The sequence below is a fragment of the Hemiscyllium ocellatum genome, chromosome 7 (assembly GCF_020745735.1).
Source record: "Hemiscyllium ocellatum isolate sHemOce1 chromosome 7, sHemOce1.pat.X.cur, whole genome shotgun sequence".
Taxonomy (NCBI): domain Eukaryota; kingdom Metazoa; phylum Chordata; class Chondrichthyes; order Orectolobiformes; family Hemiscylliidae; genus Hemiscyllium; species Hemiscyllium ocellatum.
Genome location: NC_083407.1, coordinates 63950465 through 63964633, shown reverse-complemented (window position 1 = coordinate 63964633; position 14169 = coordinate 63950465). Strand labels below are relative to the sequence as shown.

Here is a 14169-nt window from a genome sequence, read left to right as displayed (position 1 = left end):
GAATTCTCTGTGAAAGCTGGTGGGGTGGGGGGGGCGGTGAGATTGCAGAGCCTTTGACTTTAATCTTTATGTCATCATTGCCTACAGGAATATTGCCAGAACACTGGAGGATACCAAATGTTGTTCCCTTGTTCAAGAAGGGAAGTAGAGACAACCCTGGTAATTATAGACCAGTGAGCATTAATTCAGTTCTGGGTAAAATGTTGGAAAAGGTTATAAGAGATAGGATTTATAATCATCTAGAAAGGAATAAGCTGATTAAGGATAGTCAACACAATTTTGTGAAGGGTAGGCTGTGTCTCACAAACCTTACTGAGTTCTTTGAGAAGGTGACCAAACAGGTGGATGAGGGTAAAGCAGTTGATATGGTGTATATGGATTTCAATAAGGCATTTGATAAGGGGTTCTCTATGGTAAGCTATTGTACACAATATGGAGGCATATGATTGAGGGCGATTTAGTGGTTTGGATCAGGAATTGGCTAGCTGTAAGAAGACAGATGGTGGTAGTTGATGGAAAATGTTCATCCTGGAGTTCAGTTACTCGTGATATACCGCAAGGATCTGTTTTGGGTCATTTGTTTGTCATTTTTATCAAAGACCTGAATGAGGGCATAGAAGGATGGGTTAGTAAATTTGGGGCTGGCACTAAGGTTGGTGGAGTTGTGGATAGTGCCAGAGGATGTTACAAGTTACAGAGGGACATAGATAAGTTGCAGAGCTAGGTTGAGACATGGCAAATGGAGTTTAATGCGAATAAGTGTGAGGTGATTCACTTTGGAAGCAGCTACAGAAATAAAGAGTACTGGGCTAATAGTAAGACTCTTGGTAGTGTAGATGAGCAGAGAGATCTCAATGACAATATATATAGATCCCGGTACAATGTACATAGGGTTGTTAAGAAGGCATATGGTGTGTTAGCTTTTATTGGTAGTGGGATTGAGTTTCAGAGCCATGAGGTCATGCTGCAGTTGTACAAAACTCAAGTATTGCATACAGTTCTGGTCACTGCATTATAGGGAGGATGTGGAAGCATTGGAAAAGGTTTCAGAGGAGATTTACCAGGATGTTGCCTGGTATGGAGGGAAGACCTTATGAGAAAAGGCTGGGGGACTTGAGGCTGTTTTCATTATAGAGAAGAAGGTTACAGGTGACTTAACTGAGACATATGAGATAATCAGAGGGTTAGATTGGGTGGACAGTGACAGCCTTTTTCCTTAGATAGTGATGACTAGCATGAGGTGACATAGCTTTAAATTGAGGAGTGATAGACATGGGGCAGATGTCAGAGGTAGTTTCTTTACTCTGAGAGTAGTAGGGGCATGGAACACCCTGCCTGCAACAGTAGTAGATTCGCCAACTTTAAGGGCATTTAAATAGTTATTGGATAAGTGTTTGAATGAAAATGGAATAGTGTCGGTTAGGTGGGCTTCAGATTAGTTCTTTTTCAGGTCCCTGCAACATCGAGGGCTGAAGGGCCTGTACTGTGCTGTTATGTTCTATGTTGTATATGCAGACGGACACGAGGAGAATGCGCAAACTTCACACAGGCAGTCGCCCAATGCTGGAATCGAACCCAGGTCCCTGGCACTGCGAGGCAGCATCACTCCCAGCTGGGATACTAAATGAAAAATAATTGTAGATTGTAGAAATCAGAAACAAAAATAGGTGCTGGAAAAACTCAGCAGGTCTGGCAGCATCTGCAGAAAGAAAGCAGAGTTTGGAGTCCAGTGATACTTGTTCAAAATTGAGCTTTTCCAGCAATTACTGATAAGGATCTGGAATGTACTGCCTGAGAGTCTGGTAGGCGTAGATTGAATTCATGCCTTCAAAAGGGGTATTTGTAAAGCATTTGAGGAGGGAAAAAAAGTGCAGTGCCACGGGGGAAAAGACCAGGGAGTAAGCTAATAGGGATTTACTGTTGCATAAAGGCATCATAAATACCAGGGCTGAATGGGTTTCTACTCCACTATAACCATTTCGTTATTTTATGCTATTTTCTCCTGCTCAGCATAGTTTCATACCAAACGTGGTTAACATATGGAAAGGATTTCTGGGGAGAAGTTTGTAGGCAATACACCTTGCAATTATTTAAGCGACAATTGAAAGCTATAATTTAAATTAAATTAACATTTAGGCCATTTTAGATGAATGATCTAATTTGGGCCATGTGTGTTTTTTAATATTAATATTGGTATTCAATTTCTCAGTAGCTAGCGTTATCCAGCATTACTCCTACATTGAAATAACTTACAATTATAGACCCTGTCATGACCTCAGGATGTGTCAAATGCTTTACTGTCAACGAAATACGTTTGAATGATAAACACGAGGCTATTTCACCATCTCAATGTTATACTGGTTTTCACATCGTATTCTAACTTCACTCTGTAATTGTCGGTATAACTCGAACCACACGTTGTGTTGCTCAAGTTCACCAGACGGTGCCATTCCATTTCGCAGTACCTGTGTTTTTTCTTTCTCTCTTCCTCCGCTTTTTCGCTTACTTTTCACATTAAGTTGCAGCTCCCCGCAGCAGCCAATTGCCTTCCACATTCCAATAGGAGCTGAAGCCGTCCCGCCTTTATTTATAAGACCGGAGAAGTTTAACTTCTCCATTTAAATCAGCTCGCCAGAGAATCAATTGACACTCGTCCAGAGTTCTCCGCCAGTGCTTGTTTTTTTGTTGTTGTTCTCTGCTCTGGGAAAAGGTAGTTGAGGACTTTTCTGCAGGTAAATGTTAAACTGCTCAACGCCCTACCTCCTGTAATTCACACTAATTCTAACATTCCGAAGAAAAAGTGATTGCAACGTGTAACACTTTTGATTGTGCAGTTTTCAGCATCTTGTCACTTTGACGGTGGGTTCCTTCTGCGCCGTTTCTAAAGTTAACTTCATTCCTAAAGGTACCAAGAATACAGTAGCTAGAACCTACTTTCAATTAGTCAGGTTATGTTTCGTCTGTTCAATGAACTGGGCATATCCGATGTAAATATATCATTTATGTATCAAAACTAACATATGGGTTCGTGATCGTGATAAATTGTGTACTGTCCCTTTTCAGTCTAGATTTCTGATTTTTATAGAGAGAATGAAAGCTTTCTTTCAGCTGTGGGGGCTTCTTCTGTGGGCGAGATACCAGCTCGTTTTATCACAAGAATATGAGGAACGTGGGGACGGACATTTGGTTAGAAGACAAAAAATAAAGTATCTCTCCTCGAATGCACCAGGAGAAAATGAACAAGGTGATATCAAACTTTTATTTAATTTATTTGTTTATTTGACACTTTCTCCACTGGTTGCCTTCAATAGCGTACTTTTTAAAAAAATTCATGACGTGCTTCATGCTGAAATGTGCAAAGAGTCTAACAGAACACCAGAGACAATAATTGAATCACAGTATAGAAGAGAAACTTCCGCCCATCGAGTCGAGAATGCCAAAAACTAGACTACTACCTACACTCGTCTGACTTTCCTGCACTGGGCCCATAGCCTTGAATGCTATGACCCTTCAAGTGGTCATCAAGTACTTGTTAAAGGTTGTGAGGTTACCTGCCTCAACTATCCTCACAATGTATTCCAGACGTTCTCCACTCCCTGGATGAAAACAAAATCAAGTCCCCTCTAAATATTCTACCTTCCACTTTATAAGCACATTATCAAAACCACTTAAAAATAAAACAACTTTTAATACATAAAATTTCACAATTATTATGGGGCTGAAGGAGGCCATTTGGCCCTTCATGCCTGGACCAGCTCTTTAAGTGAATATCATTACCAAATGCTAGTCTCCTGCTTTTGTCCCCTAACCATGCTCGCTATTTCTATCCAAACATCCACTCATTTCCATCCTGAAAGGTTCAGCTGAACCTGCCCCCATCACAGTTGCGGGCAGTGCACTCTGTATCTGAGCCACTCGGTATGTGAGAAGGTTTTTTTCTTGTATCGCTCTTGCCTCTTTTCCACATCTAATTAAATCTATCGACCTGTGCTTACAAGCTGCTCATTTTTTCATGGAGGAAATGCAAAATTAAACCATATGAAATTATTAAAAAGTTAAATTTATCCTAAATTTGCAGTTCGACAGGTCACAGAACAATGTAATAGTGCCAATAATCAATATCTCTTTCTCTCTTTTCAGAGGAGGACTGTAGTTTGGAGATTGCCTTCCTGTTGGACAGTTCAGAGAGTGCTAAGGACATCAACCACAACCGGGAGAAGAGCTTTGTGCTGGACTTTGTGGACAGGCTGCAGCAGCTGAGGGTGTCGAGTGGTCGCCGGCTGGTGCCCCGAGTGGCACTCCTGCAGTATAGCAGCACAGTGCTCATTGAGCAAACCTTCCGTGACTGGAGTGGTCCAGCAGCCTTCAGGACCCGTGTTGCCCCCATTGGCTACATCGGGCATGGCACCTACACCACATATGCCATCACCAACCTGACTCAGCTCTACCTGAATGAGGCAGCCCCTGGCAGTGTCCGGGTAGCAGTTCTCATGACTGATGGTGTGGACCACCCAAGAAACCCAGATATCTACGCAGCTACAGCTGAGGCCAAAAATCAAGGCATTAAGTTCTTCACAGTAGGCATGTCACCCGTGGCCAATGAGCCACCTAATGCAGCCAAACTGCGGCTTCTAGCCAGTCCACCCGCTTCTCGCTTTGTGCACAACCTTCAAGACAGCAGTGCCCTGGGCAAACTCCTCCTGGAAATGGTAAGTAGCAAAGCATATACCAGCACACACCCAGAAACCAACATATTCACACTCATATGAACAACAGTAACAAACAGTCATACCTCCAGATCAACACACACAGGAACAGACCCTGATGCAGACACTTTTACATCAGCATGTTCCACTCTCACAGGAATACATAAGTACACTTTCACATCCATAGATTCTCATGCATAGGATAGCTCCTCGCATTCATTTCTCTACATTGGCACACTTTCAGAGTCCTCTCCTTTTCAGACCTATCCCACACATGAACACAACACAATTTTAATAGTTTTACACCCACATATTCACACACTATCCACACAAAACTATTGGAACCAATTCTCCTCTGCTTGTTTTGACACCAGCTCATATTCAAAATATGTACATATCATGCATATAACACAAATTTCACATCTATAGGAAAAAACCCACATCTGAAAATGCACAATTATCACTCATTTCTTCACTCAAATGCACAATCATACTGTTAGAACTCTCATGTAACCAATGTTGTCGTGCAATAATTTTTAATATACACTGTTTGTACACAAGATCCTGTTAGTGCCTTGAAGCTTCACAAGATGTATAAGCTGATGTGAAAAGAAACAGTTTTGTATCCAAACTACAGTTGTTATTTAAAGCACCACATGTCTAATTACATTGATTGGATTGTTCTATCACTTTGACAGTATTTGTTCATCAGAAGACCAATTGTTCAGCATCTGAGTGGGTGTTGTCTCGTATGTGTGATGTGATCATTGACATTAAAGCACATACAAACACTTGAACACTATAGACAGACTTCTTGAGGATTGGGAGCAATTTTGAATCCCACATAAGAAGACCAAGTAACTGATTAAGAAAAGGGAAAAAAAATATGAATGCAGACTAGTGAGAAACATAAAAATAGACTAGACAAGTTTCTTTAGGTATATGAAAACAAAAAGATGAGCAACAATGTGAGGACAGAGAATTCATTGTGGAGAGCAGGAAAAGTTATAATAACTTTGCATCTTTCATGGAAGAAGATACAAAAAAGCTCAAAATGGTAGGCAGCCAAAGGACTTGTTAACTGAGAAACTAAAATGAACTATTATTAGTGAAGAGTATGTGAAAGGTTAATTAAATTAAAAATTGATAAATTTCCTCGGCCAAATTGAGCTTCACCCTAAGAGAGTTAAAGAAAGTCACGAAAGAAACAATGGATACATTGGTGATTAACTTTCACAATTGTATAGATTCTGGGAATGTTTTGGCAGACTGAAAAGTTTCATATCCCACCTATTTCAGAAGGGGGAGAGTGGAGAGCTACAGACCCCTTAGATTGACTACCGTGTTAGAGAGACTGTAAGAATCTATTATAAAGTCTGTGATAACTGGACATCTAGAAAATAATCAGTAAAATTAGACAGAGTCAACATGGATATATGAAAGGGAAACCATAACTGAGGTAAAACCAAGAAGTGCAGATGCTGGAAACCTGAAATAGAATTTGCTGGAGAAACTCAGCAGGCCTGGCAGCATCTGTAGAGAAAAAGCAGAGCCAATGTTTTGGGTCCTTTCCTGAATCCTTCATCATTCTGAGGAAGGATCACTGAACCCAAAAAGTTAACTCTGCTTTCTCTTCACAAATGCTGTCAGATCTACTGAGTTTCTCTAGCAACTTCTGTTTCTGTTTCATCTTTAACATACGTGCTGAGTTTTTGACAATGTTACCAGCCGTTTGATAAAGGGGAACACATGGATATGATATATTGGGGTTTTCAGAAAGCCTTTGATAATGTCCACAAAAGATGTCAGTAATTAGAGCACATGAAATTGGGTTCAATATATTAGAATTGGTTGAGAATTGATTAACAGACTGAAAACAGAAAGGAGGATTAAGCAAGTTATTCTCTGGCTAGCTTGGTTTTATTAGTGGGGAGTACTGTAAGGATCAGTGCTTGGTCCTCAACTGTTCACAATTTATATAAATGATTAGTGTGAAGGCCAATTATAATATTTCTGAATTTGTTGATGACAGCAAGCAGAGTGAGAATGTAAAGTTATGAGAAGGATGCAAGTAGGCTTCAAGTGGACTTTAGGCTGAGTGAATGGGCTGGAACATAACAGAAGAAATATAATGTAAATAAGTATAAAGTTATACATTTTGGTAGAAAAGGCATAAAGGCAGAATATTTTCTACATCAAGAGTGGCTGGGAAGCGCCGGTGTCGAAAGGAATGTGGTTTTCCTTGTTCTTGAGCCTTTAGACATTAGCATTGGGTTGCAGTAGGCATTTAGAAGGGCAAATTATATGTTGGCCTAAATCATAAGGTGATTTGAGTACAACAGTAAAGATGTTTTGCTGCAGTTGTACAGACTTTTAGTGAGACCCTAGGAGTAGTGGTTCCCTTGGTTTTGGTTCCCCTGTCTAAGGAGTAATATATTTCTCATTGATGAAAGGTTCTTGCATCCTGTGTGAATTGAAGACAGAGTCTGCAGGATGGATGAACAGTATTTTGCTTTTTAAAAGGAAAGGTGTGTTCTCAATGATAAAAGGCTTGTTGGGACCACACTTGGAGCATTATGTACAACACACATGATGTTGACCCTGCTAGTGACCTCATGAGAATATTATGGAAAATGGTTAGATTTTAGGAACAGTTATTCATACTTGATTCTTGTATATACCTTTTAAGCAAATATATTGCTTAGTGTATTAGTCGTAACTTTACGTGTGTGTACTACTGTTCTAAAAAGCTTTCACGTGCTGTTCGAATTAGACAATTATCAGAAAAAAAATGAACATTATGCTGACAAGCACCCATTGCTTTCTGTTAGAAATAAAATGGAGATTGAAAAAACTGTATAAAGAGCTTTTGAACTGATAGTCCCTGTTTTACACTTAACATAACGTCAAAAATATCCCTAACTACACCAAAGTGAAAGCTAGCGTCTTTTTTTTAACCAATGCATTTTCGTGGGTTTGTTTAATTAAGCTGCTCCCAGGCTACAGCTGTACTAAAAATGAAGCAATGTTAATAAACTAAGCCTACATTATTGAACTTTATGGCACTGTGTATTGGCATTAGTCCCCACAGACAATACCTTTTTTATTCCACCTACTTTCACTTATTTAGTGCTAAATGCATCACTCAGGACAATACAGCAAAAATGATAAAGCAGTAAATGTAACTTTCCAATGCTGCACTCTCAGCAAAAGTACTGTAGTCTTGATTTTCTGATCTGTGTTCCCTGTTGTATAAAGGTTTTAAAACTCTGGAGCAAGCTTGCAATGATGTCAGAGAGGTGCACCTCAGTAGGCATAAATAGCACAATGTGAGGGGAATTAAGGGGAGAGAAAGAGAAGCATGTGAAATAGAGTGACTAGCATTAAGCAGTAGAATTCACGGAATAGTCTTTCAAAAACGTAACTGTCGGATCAAAACCAGGGACATCACTGAATATCATGTATTGTTGTATTTAGTCTTAATATGTAATAAACAATGCAGTGAAGAAATCCATACCTGAAGACAATTCTCAAAGTTGTCTTATCCTCAAGCAGTCTGTCTTGAAAACAAATGTATGAATGTGGGCATAAAATCACACAACACGTTCCCTCAAGATTCTCCTCAAGCAGGACTATGTCTTAAGGGTGGAATCCAATGGTGATTTCTGGATTAAAGTTGCACTTAAGAAAACTAATTCTAGTGATTTATCTTTGCAGGCAGAATTAGCTGATGAAGGGGTAAGTATGGCTTGTTTCTCAAACTAAAGTATAGATTTTATAGCTGCCTTGGAAAAATCTTGTAGTGTATAACACTGTCAGTATATGGAATTTTAATCATTGAATTGTTAGCATTTTTTCAAATAATTGAGATAGGGCTGTAGAGTGAGCTAGTATGTAGTGTTTTGTCCAGATGAGAAGTGGCATAAGACTAATCCCACCTCTTTTGGGATGTTTTCCTATCCCTTCCACCCACCTCATTTCTTGGAATAAATAAGGAAAGAGAGACCTATTGTCAATTAAGAAATTCACTATATTTCAAAACTTTCTCTGACCTCTCAAAAACAGTCTGGGTAAGCGAGGGGAGACCTAACTCTTGGTTATTGTCTGAAATCTTATCTTTTTCCAATGATCCTGTAGTTCTCCAAAATTGTGTCGAATCTCTTTATTGAAAGAGTATAAGAAATCAAACCTTACTATTACCTCCTGATTTATGTTTGAACAAAAAATGTTTACTATCCAATCTTCTTTTCTCAATTTAAATGTGACTTCTAGTTCTTTTTGTTCCCATCACCTCAAATACTTGTTTGGTATTGATGTCCAAAGTTACTTTAAATGCCCAAGTCAAATTCCACCCCTTGTGTCTCTCCATATTAACTCAAATGACCAAATATTTAAATATCTCTCATCGTGGCTCCAGTAACAACTGATTAAGACCAGAACTTTGTTCATACTTGGTACAGTCATCTTGCATTTTGGGTGGATTTTTCCCATTCTATCCTTTTCTATGGGCTGGAAATTTATCCCAGCAGCAAATAGTGTGAGTCAAGGAATTACTTGTCTTGGGAGAAACCCCTTGCAAAGATAACAACGTATTTGTATTGAGAGTTGAGGGTAGGTGTTAAACGGAGTTGAACAACATCAAAAATAGTGTGGAGGAAACTTTGTCCCAGCTGTTTCATTTAGTTGTTGGGTTTTCAGGGCCAAATCCCTCACATTCTGTTTACCCATCTCTAAATGCCCCTCATATCCCCATGCTAAACTGTGCCATTTATACCCTCCATGCCAACCTGTGGTACTTCCATGCTCATTTACCCCACTTATTCTGGACAGAACTAATTACCCATTGAGTATCAATGGTAGGTATAGACAAGCTGTGAAATAAAATCATTCAGTTGTAACTTTTTTTACAAAATTGTTTTTACTATGGCTGTATAAAAAGAAACAGTTATTCCAAACCTTTAAATCATTAATGTCAGAAATTACAAACACTTGACACCTGTTTATCCTGTGTAAATAAGCTTGTGCAATTGAGAAAAAGATCGAAATGTAAGAGCTATCTGTAAGTGATGTTTTCCTCTGACTGCAATAGCTGGGAACCCAGACATCAATCAGTCTTTTGAAATAGATGTCATACAAATAGAAAATGCATGTTTTCAACTTTTTTTATTTATTTTAGTGTCCCAAAATCCCAAAATGCATCTGTGAAAAAGGGGAAAGAGGTCCACCAGGTTCTTCTGTAAGTTATGTTGTTCTGAATACCATTTACTTCCTCAGCTAGCTCAATTTGAAGCTTTTTATAGGGTTGATAACACTCAAGGCATTAATAGTAAGAAGTTAATGGTCATGAGATGCTGTACATGGTGAGATGTTGCATTATCAAATGTAGCTTGATAACATGAAGCCTGTTCATACAGAAAATGTTTTCAATTCTTTTGCAGAAAAGCATGTAAGTGAAAGCAGTTTAAAAGAAAAGGCTTTAACATTTGACTTCTGATGTTATGACATCATCTGTTGTTCTAATTTGTATACATTCCCCAATATTACATTTTCATAATTGTTTTTATAGATTGCTTTTATCTGAGGGATGATTTACACCACTTGTTCCTTGCCATCTTAAAAGGAAATTTCTTCCAAATGAGTTTGCATTCTTCCATGCAGTGTTTTGAGTGCAACATAGAGAATTGTTCAAATACATTAAGGCCATGATCAAATCGTGTAGACCTTTGAATCAATGATTTATAATCATGACATAAAAGACCACTTCCTTGCTCAATTAGCATACCTGCAATTGTGAGGATCATTAAGAAAAGGTCATTAATATCCCTTTACCTCCATCTTCTCATTCCTCCAAAAGGACAGCCAGACTGACCTATGGAATTTATCAAGTTAATAATGATAGCTACCACCAATAGTTTAGTGCATTTTACTGCCCTGTGAGAGATCACATTTTACCCTACTGAACAGCAAAATGCCCCAAGCTCTGATAGTGCATTATAGAACACTAGAAGAGTACAGCACAGAAAGAGGCCATTTGGTACATAGATCTGCACCAGCTCTTGCAAAGAACAATCTAATCAATCTAATCACCTCCTCCTCTGCTTTGGCTTCATGTCCATGCAACCATATTTTCTTCAGTAATTGTGCAACCCAATTCTGAAGGATGCCAATAAACTCAACATCTTACGAGTGTTAAAGGCAGATGTGCAATTTGGAGACCTAGGTGTTGGAGAGGCTGCAAGCAATTTAAGGGGTTTTATAAGGCACTTCCCACCTGAATCCTTAGTTTTCAAATTTGTGGTTAACAGGTTTCCTAAGACCACAATTACATTGAAAATAATAGATAAATATGAAGCATTCAGCCTCCTTATATTTAAGTTTGCAATTTGCCTCTTGGGAGCTGTTTGACAGGCTGCCCCCCAGCAACATTCTGTTTAAACTGAAAGTGTACATGTTGAAGGCAAATTAGTGTCAAGACTCAGATTTTTAATACTTTATACATCCACCTGCCCCAAACCTAAAACTTTCTTTCAGGTTAAGATTGCCATTTATGCCTCTATTTCTATCCATACACTATATCAACTGCTGTCCCTCCTTCATAGATTCATGCACAAACATCCCCATGTCACTCTTTTCTTGCATCTGCTGATTTAAAACTGTACAATTTAACTTGTATTGTCTCTCAATGTTATTATTAACAATACATACCTCCTCACAAATTTCTATATTGAATTTCATTCATCATGTCTATCCATTTCACCAGCCTAATTTGAAGTCTTGTTACATCCTGGACTGTGAACTGCACTTACAAGATCCATGACATCTTCACATATTGGAATTGTACATTATACCCCCAAGACTACATCATCAATATTAGAAAAACACCCAGTAGTCCTGATGCCAAACCATGGAAATTGCTCTGCGTTTTCATTCCAGACCCAAACAACAGCCACTCACCATCTTTTACCCAAATTTTGGACTCATGCTTTGATACAACAATTGACCATCTAGCCCCATGAATTTGTTTTGCGATTTGACAGGATTGTGTCTGATCTGCAAACTAATTCTGTATAGCTGTTGTTTTGAAATATCTTGTTATACCTTTGGTTAATACTTAATCTATCTAACTAAGATTTAAAATGTACAGTTAATCTTGTATCAATTGCTGTTTGTAGAAGTGTGTTCCAAACTTTTGTCTGCAGAAATGCCTCCTCGCTTCACTCCCAAAAAGCCTGGGTGTAGTATTTGGCCTTAGTCATGAATGCCCTACCCATCAGAAATAATTTCTCTCAATGTAACATGTCTGTCTTCCTTAAAATCTTTAGTTATTGAACAAATCATGCTTAACCTTTAAAATTCCAAGCAATACAACCCTAGTTCACATAACCACACCTTCTAATTTGACCCTTGGAAGGCAAATGTCATTCTGGTAAAAATACACTGTACTCCTTCAAAGACCAATACATCCTTGCTAAGATGTGGTGCCAAGATCTGCTCACAGTACCGCAGTGTAGTCTGCAATGCTTTACATAACTACACTCCCTGAACTGTAGTTCTCTGGATATAATGGCTAACGTTCCATTAGCCTCTTAAATTCCTTTTGTGTTTGTTCATAGCATTTTAATAATTTAGTTATCTGCTCTCCTAAGAATCTTTGAGCTTTCTATTATTTCAAAAGTAGTTTTTCATATTTCAGGCTCAAAGTGGACGGCGTTACATGCTTCAACATTGAAATCCATTTACTACATTTTTCCCTTCACTTTATAATTTATATTTCTTTCTACACTGCTTGTGATGTTATATATTTTGTTATTTTTAATTTTTCTTTGATTTTTGTGCTATTTCTCTTTTTATCTCATGGACATCAATTTTGCTAACAGGTTTAGTAGGTGGGTTGCTTGTGCCCTTTGAAAGCATCAATGTTGTTCAGCCATCCATTCTATTACCTCATCAAAAAAATCAGATTTGTAAAACATGATTTTCCCTTAACTGATCATGATCACTGTATCTTATTATTTCTAAATGATTATTAATTTTCTCCCAGATTATTGTTCCCAACAGCTTCCCTACAACTGACTTTAAAGAAACTTGTCAGTCCAAGGTTCATATTTCTCCCCTTTTCTTTAGACAACTCAGTGACATTCTTATTCATTATGCTGCCATTTAATACTTTGGCATTTCCCCTGAATCAAAGAAAAAATTAAAAATTATGATTAAACTTCTGTAATTTCTACCCCTTTCTCCTTTCAGCAACCCAGGAAAATTCAAATGATACCATAAATATTTGCTGTTGATAGTGATATTCCTGATTGTAGTAGGGCTGTTAGCTGGACTGCTGTTGGTTTGTGATGCTGAAGCGTGGATTCAATTCCCACAGCAGCTGAAGTTACCATGAAGGACTTTCCTCCTTAAGCTCTCCCCTAGCCTGAGGAGTGGTGACCTGGGTTAAACCACCACCAGTATTCTCTCTCTCTGTTTCTGAGGCACCAGCCTATGACCTCGTAAGACAATGGCGACTTTATCTTTTTTACCAGTGTGCATTATTTTAACACATTAAAAATATAAATTTCCATTGTTCACTAATTTTAGCTCAGAAGTGAATGTAAATGTAATGCTGGAAAGGTTTCTTGAATTTGTTTCAGTAACTTAATAATGGCAAGTGCTACTTTACCCAGTTTAAAATTTATTTTAATCATCTGTGCGAGGGCTGCTTGCTGGCAGTAAATACATAGGATTCAAGTTGAGACTTGAATTTTGCTTTCAATTGTAAATTCCAATGATACTGTTAGAAATCATTCAACAGTATCACATTAACTGGTGTTTGTGGGACTAGGCAGCTGCAGTGCTATGAAACAGGTGTTCAAAAGTCAGATTCCTGAAATTCTGTCTCACATAATTTGAAGTCATACAATTAGAATGTCATCTGTTTAATAGCCAGAAAAAAAAACTATCAAGTGCTGTAAAACTATATTTACAGCTTAACCCAGGTGTTCCTCAATTATTTTCCCATTAATTATTGCTTCAGCTTGAGAAGTGAAATAGTGCTGGTAGAGAGACACCTGTCACGCGTGAGTGACAAACTGATGTATCTTGTAGGATCCCGTCAGAGACAGTGAGTGGCTGCGGTTTTTTTTCCACCAATATCAAAATAAAGCCTAGAATTACTTAAGAACATTTCCTACCCAAAGTTATTGCATGTTGAATTTCAATTTTTTGGTGATAAGAAGTGATCAGCATCAGTTAAGGATAGAAAGATAAACTGTTATAATTTGTTTTCAGACTCTTGCCAGCTAATGAGCTTTCTGGGCCACAGAGTAAAGCAAGTATAAGCTAAATACAACTGTACACAAAAATGTATTATTTCATGCTTTCCATATGAATGTGTTTTGCTGACATATGTGTTTGGCTAAAGTGGTGCCACTGTTTAAGAAGGGTGGTAAGGACAAACCAGGGAACTATAGACCAG

At 38.2% G+C, this 14169-nt stretch overlaps 1 protein-coding gene across 1 annotated transcript in view; it reads left to right on the top strand.

Annotated features, from left to right (window-relative positions):
• The first annotated feature begins 2605 nt into the window (after window positions 1-2605).
• The window catches only part of col28a2a (collagen, type XXVIII, alpha 2a), a 110228-nt gene continuing 98664 nt past the window's right edge, over window positions 2606-14169 (top strand). Inside the window, exons 1-5 of the mRNA XM_060827920.1 lie at window positions 2606-2732; window positions 3086-3244; window positions 4141-4709; window positions 8424-8444; window positions 9883-9942. Coding sequence (XP_060683903.1) covers window positions 3091-3244; window positions 4141-4709; window positions 8424-8444; window positions 9883-9942 — 804 coding nt within the window. The 5' untranslated portion in view covers window positions 2606-2732; window positions 3086-3090. The remainder of the gene's footprint in view (window positions 2733-3085; window positions 3245-4140; window positions 4710-8423; window positions 8445-9882; window positions 9943-14169) is intronic.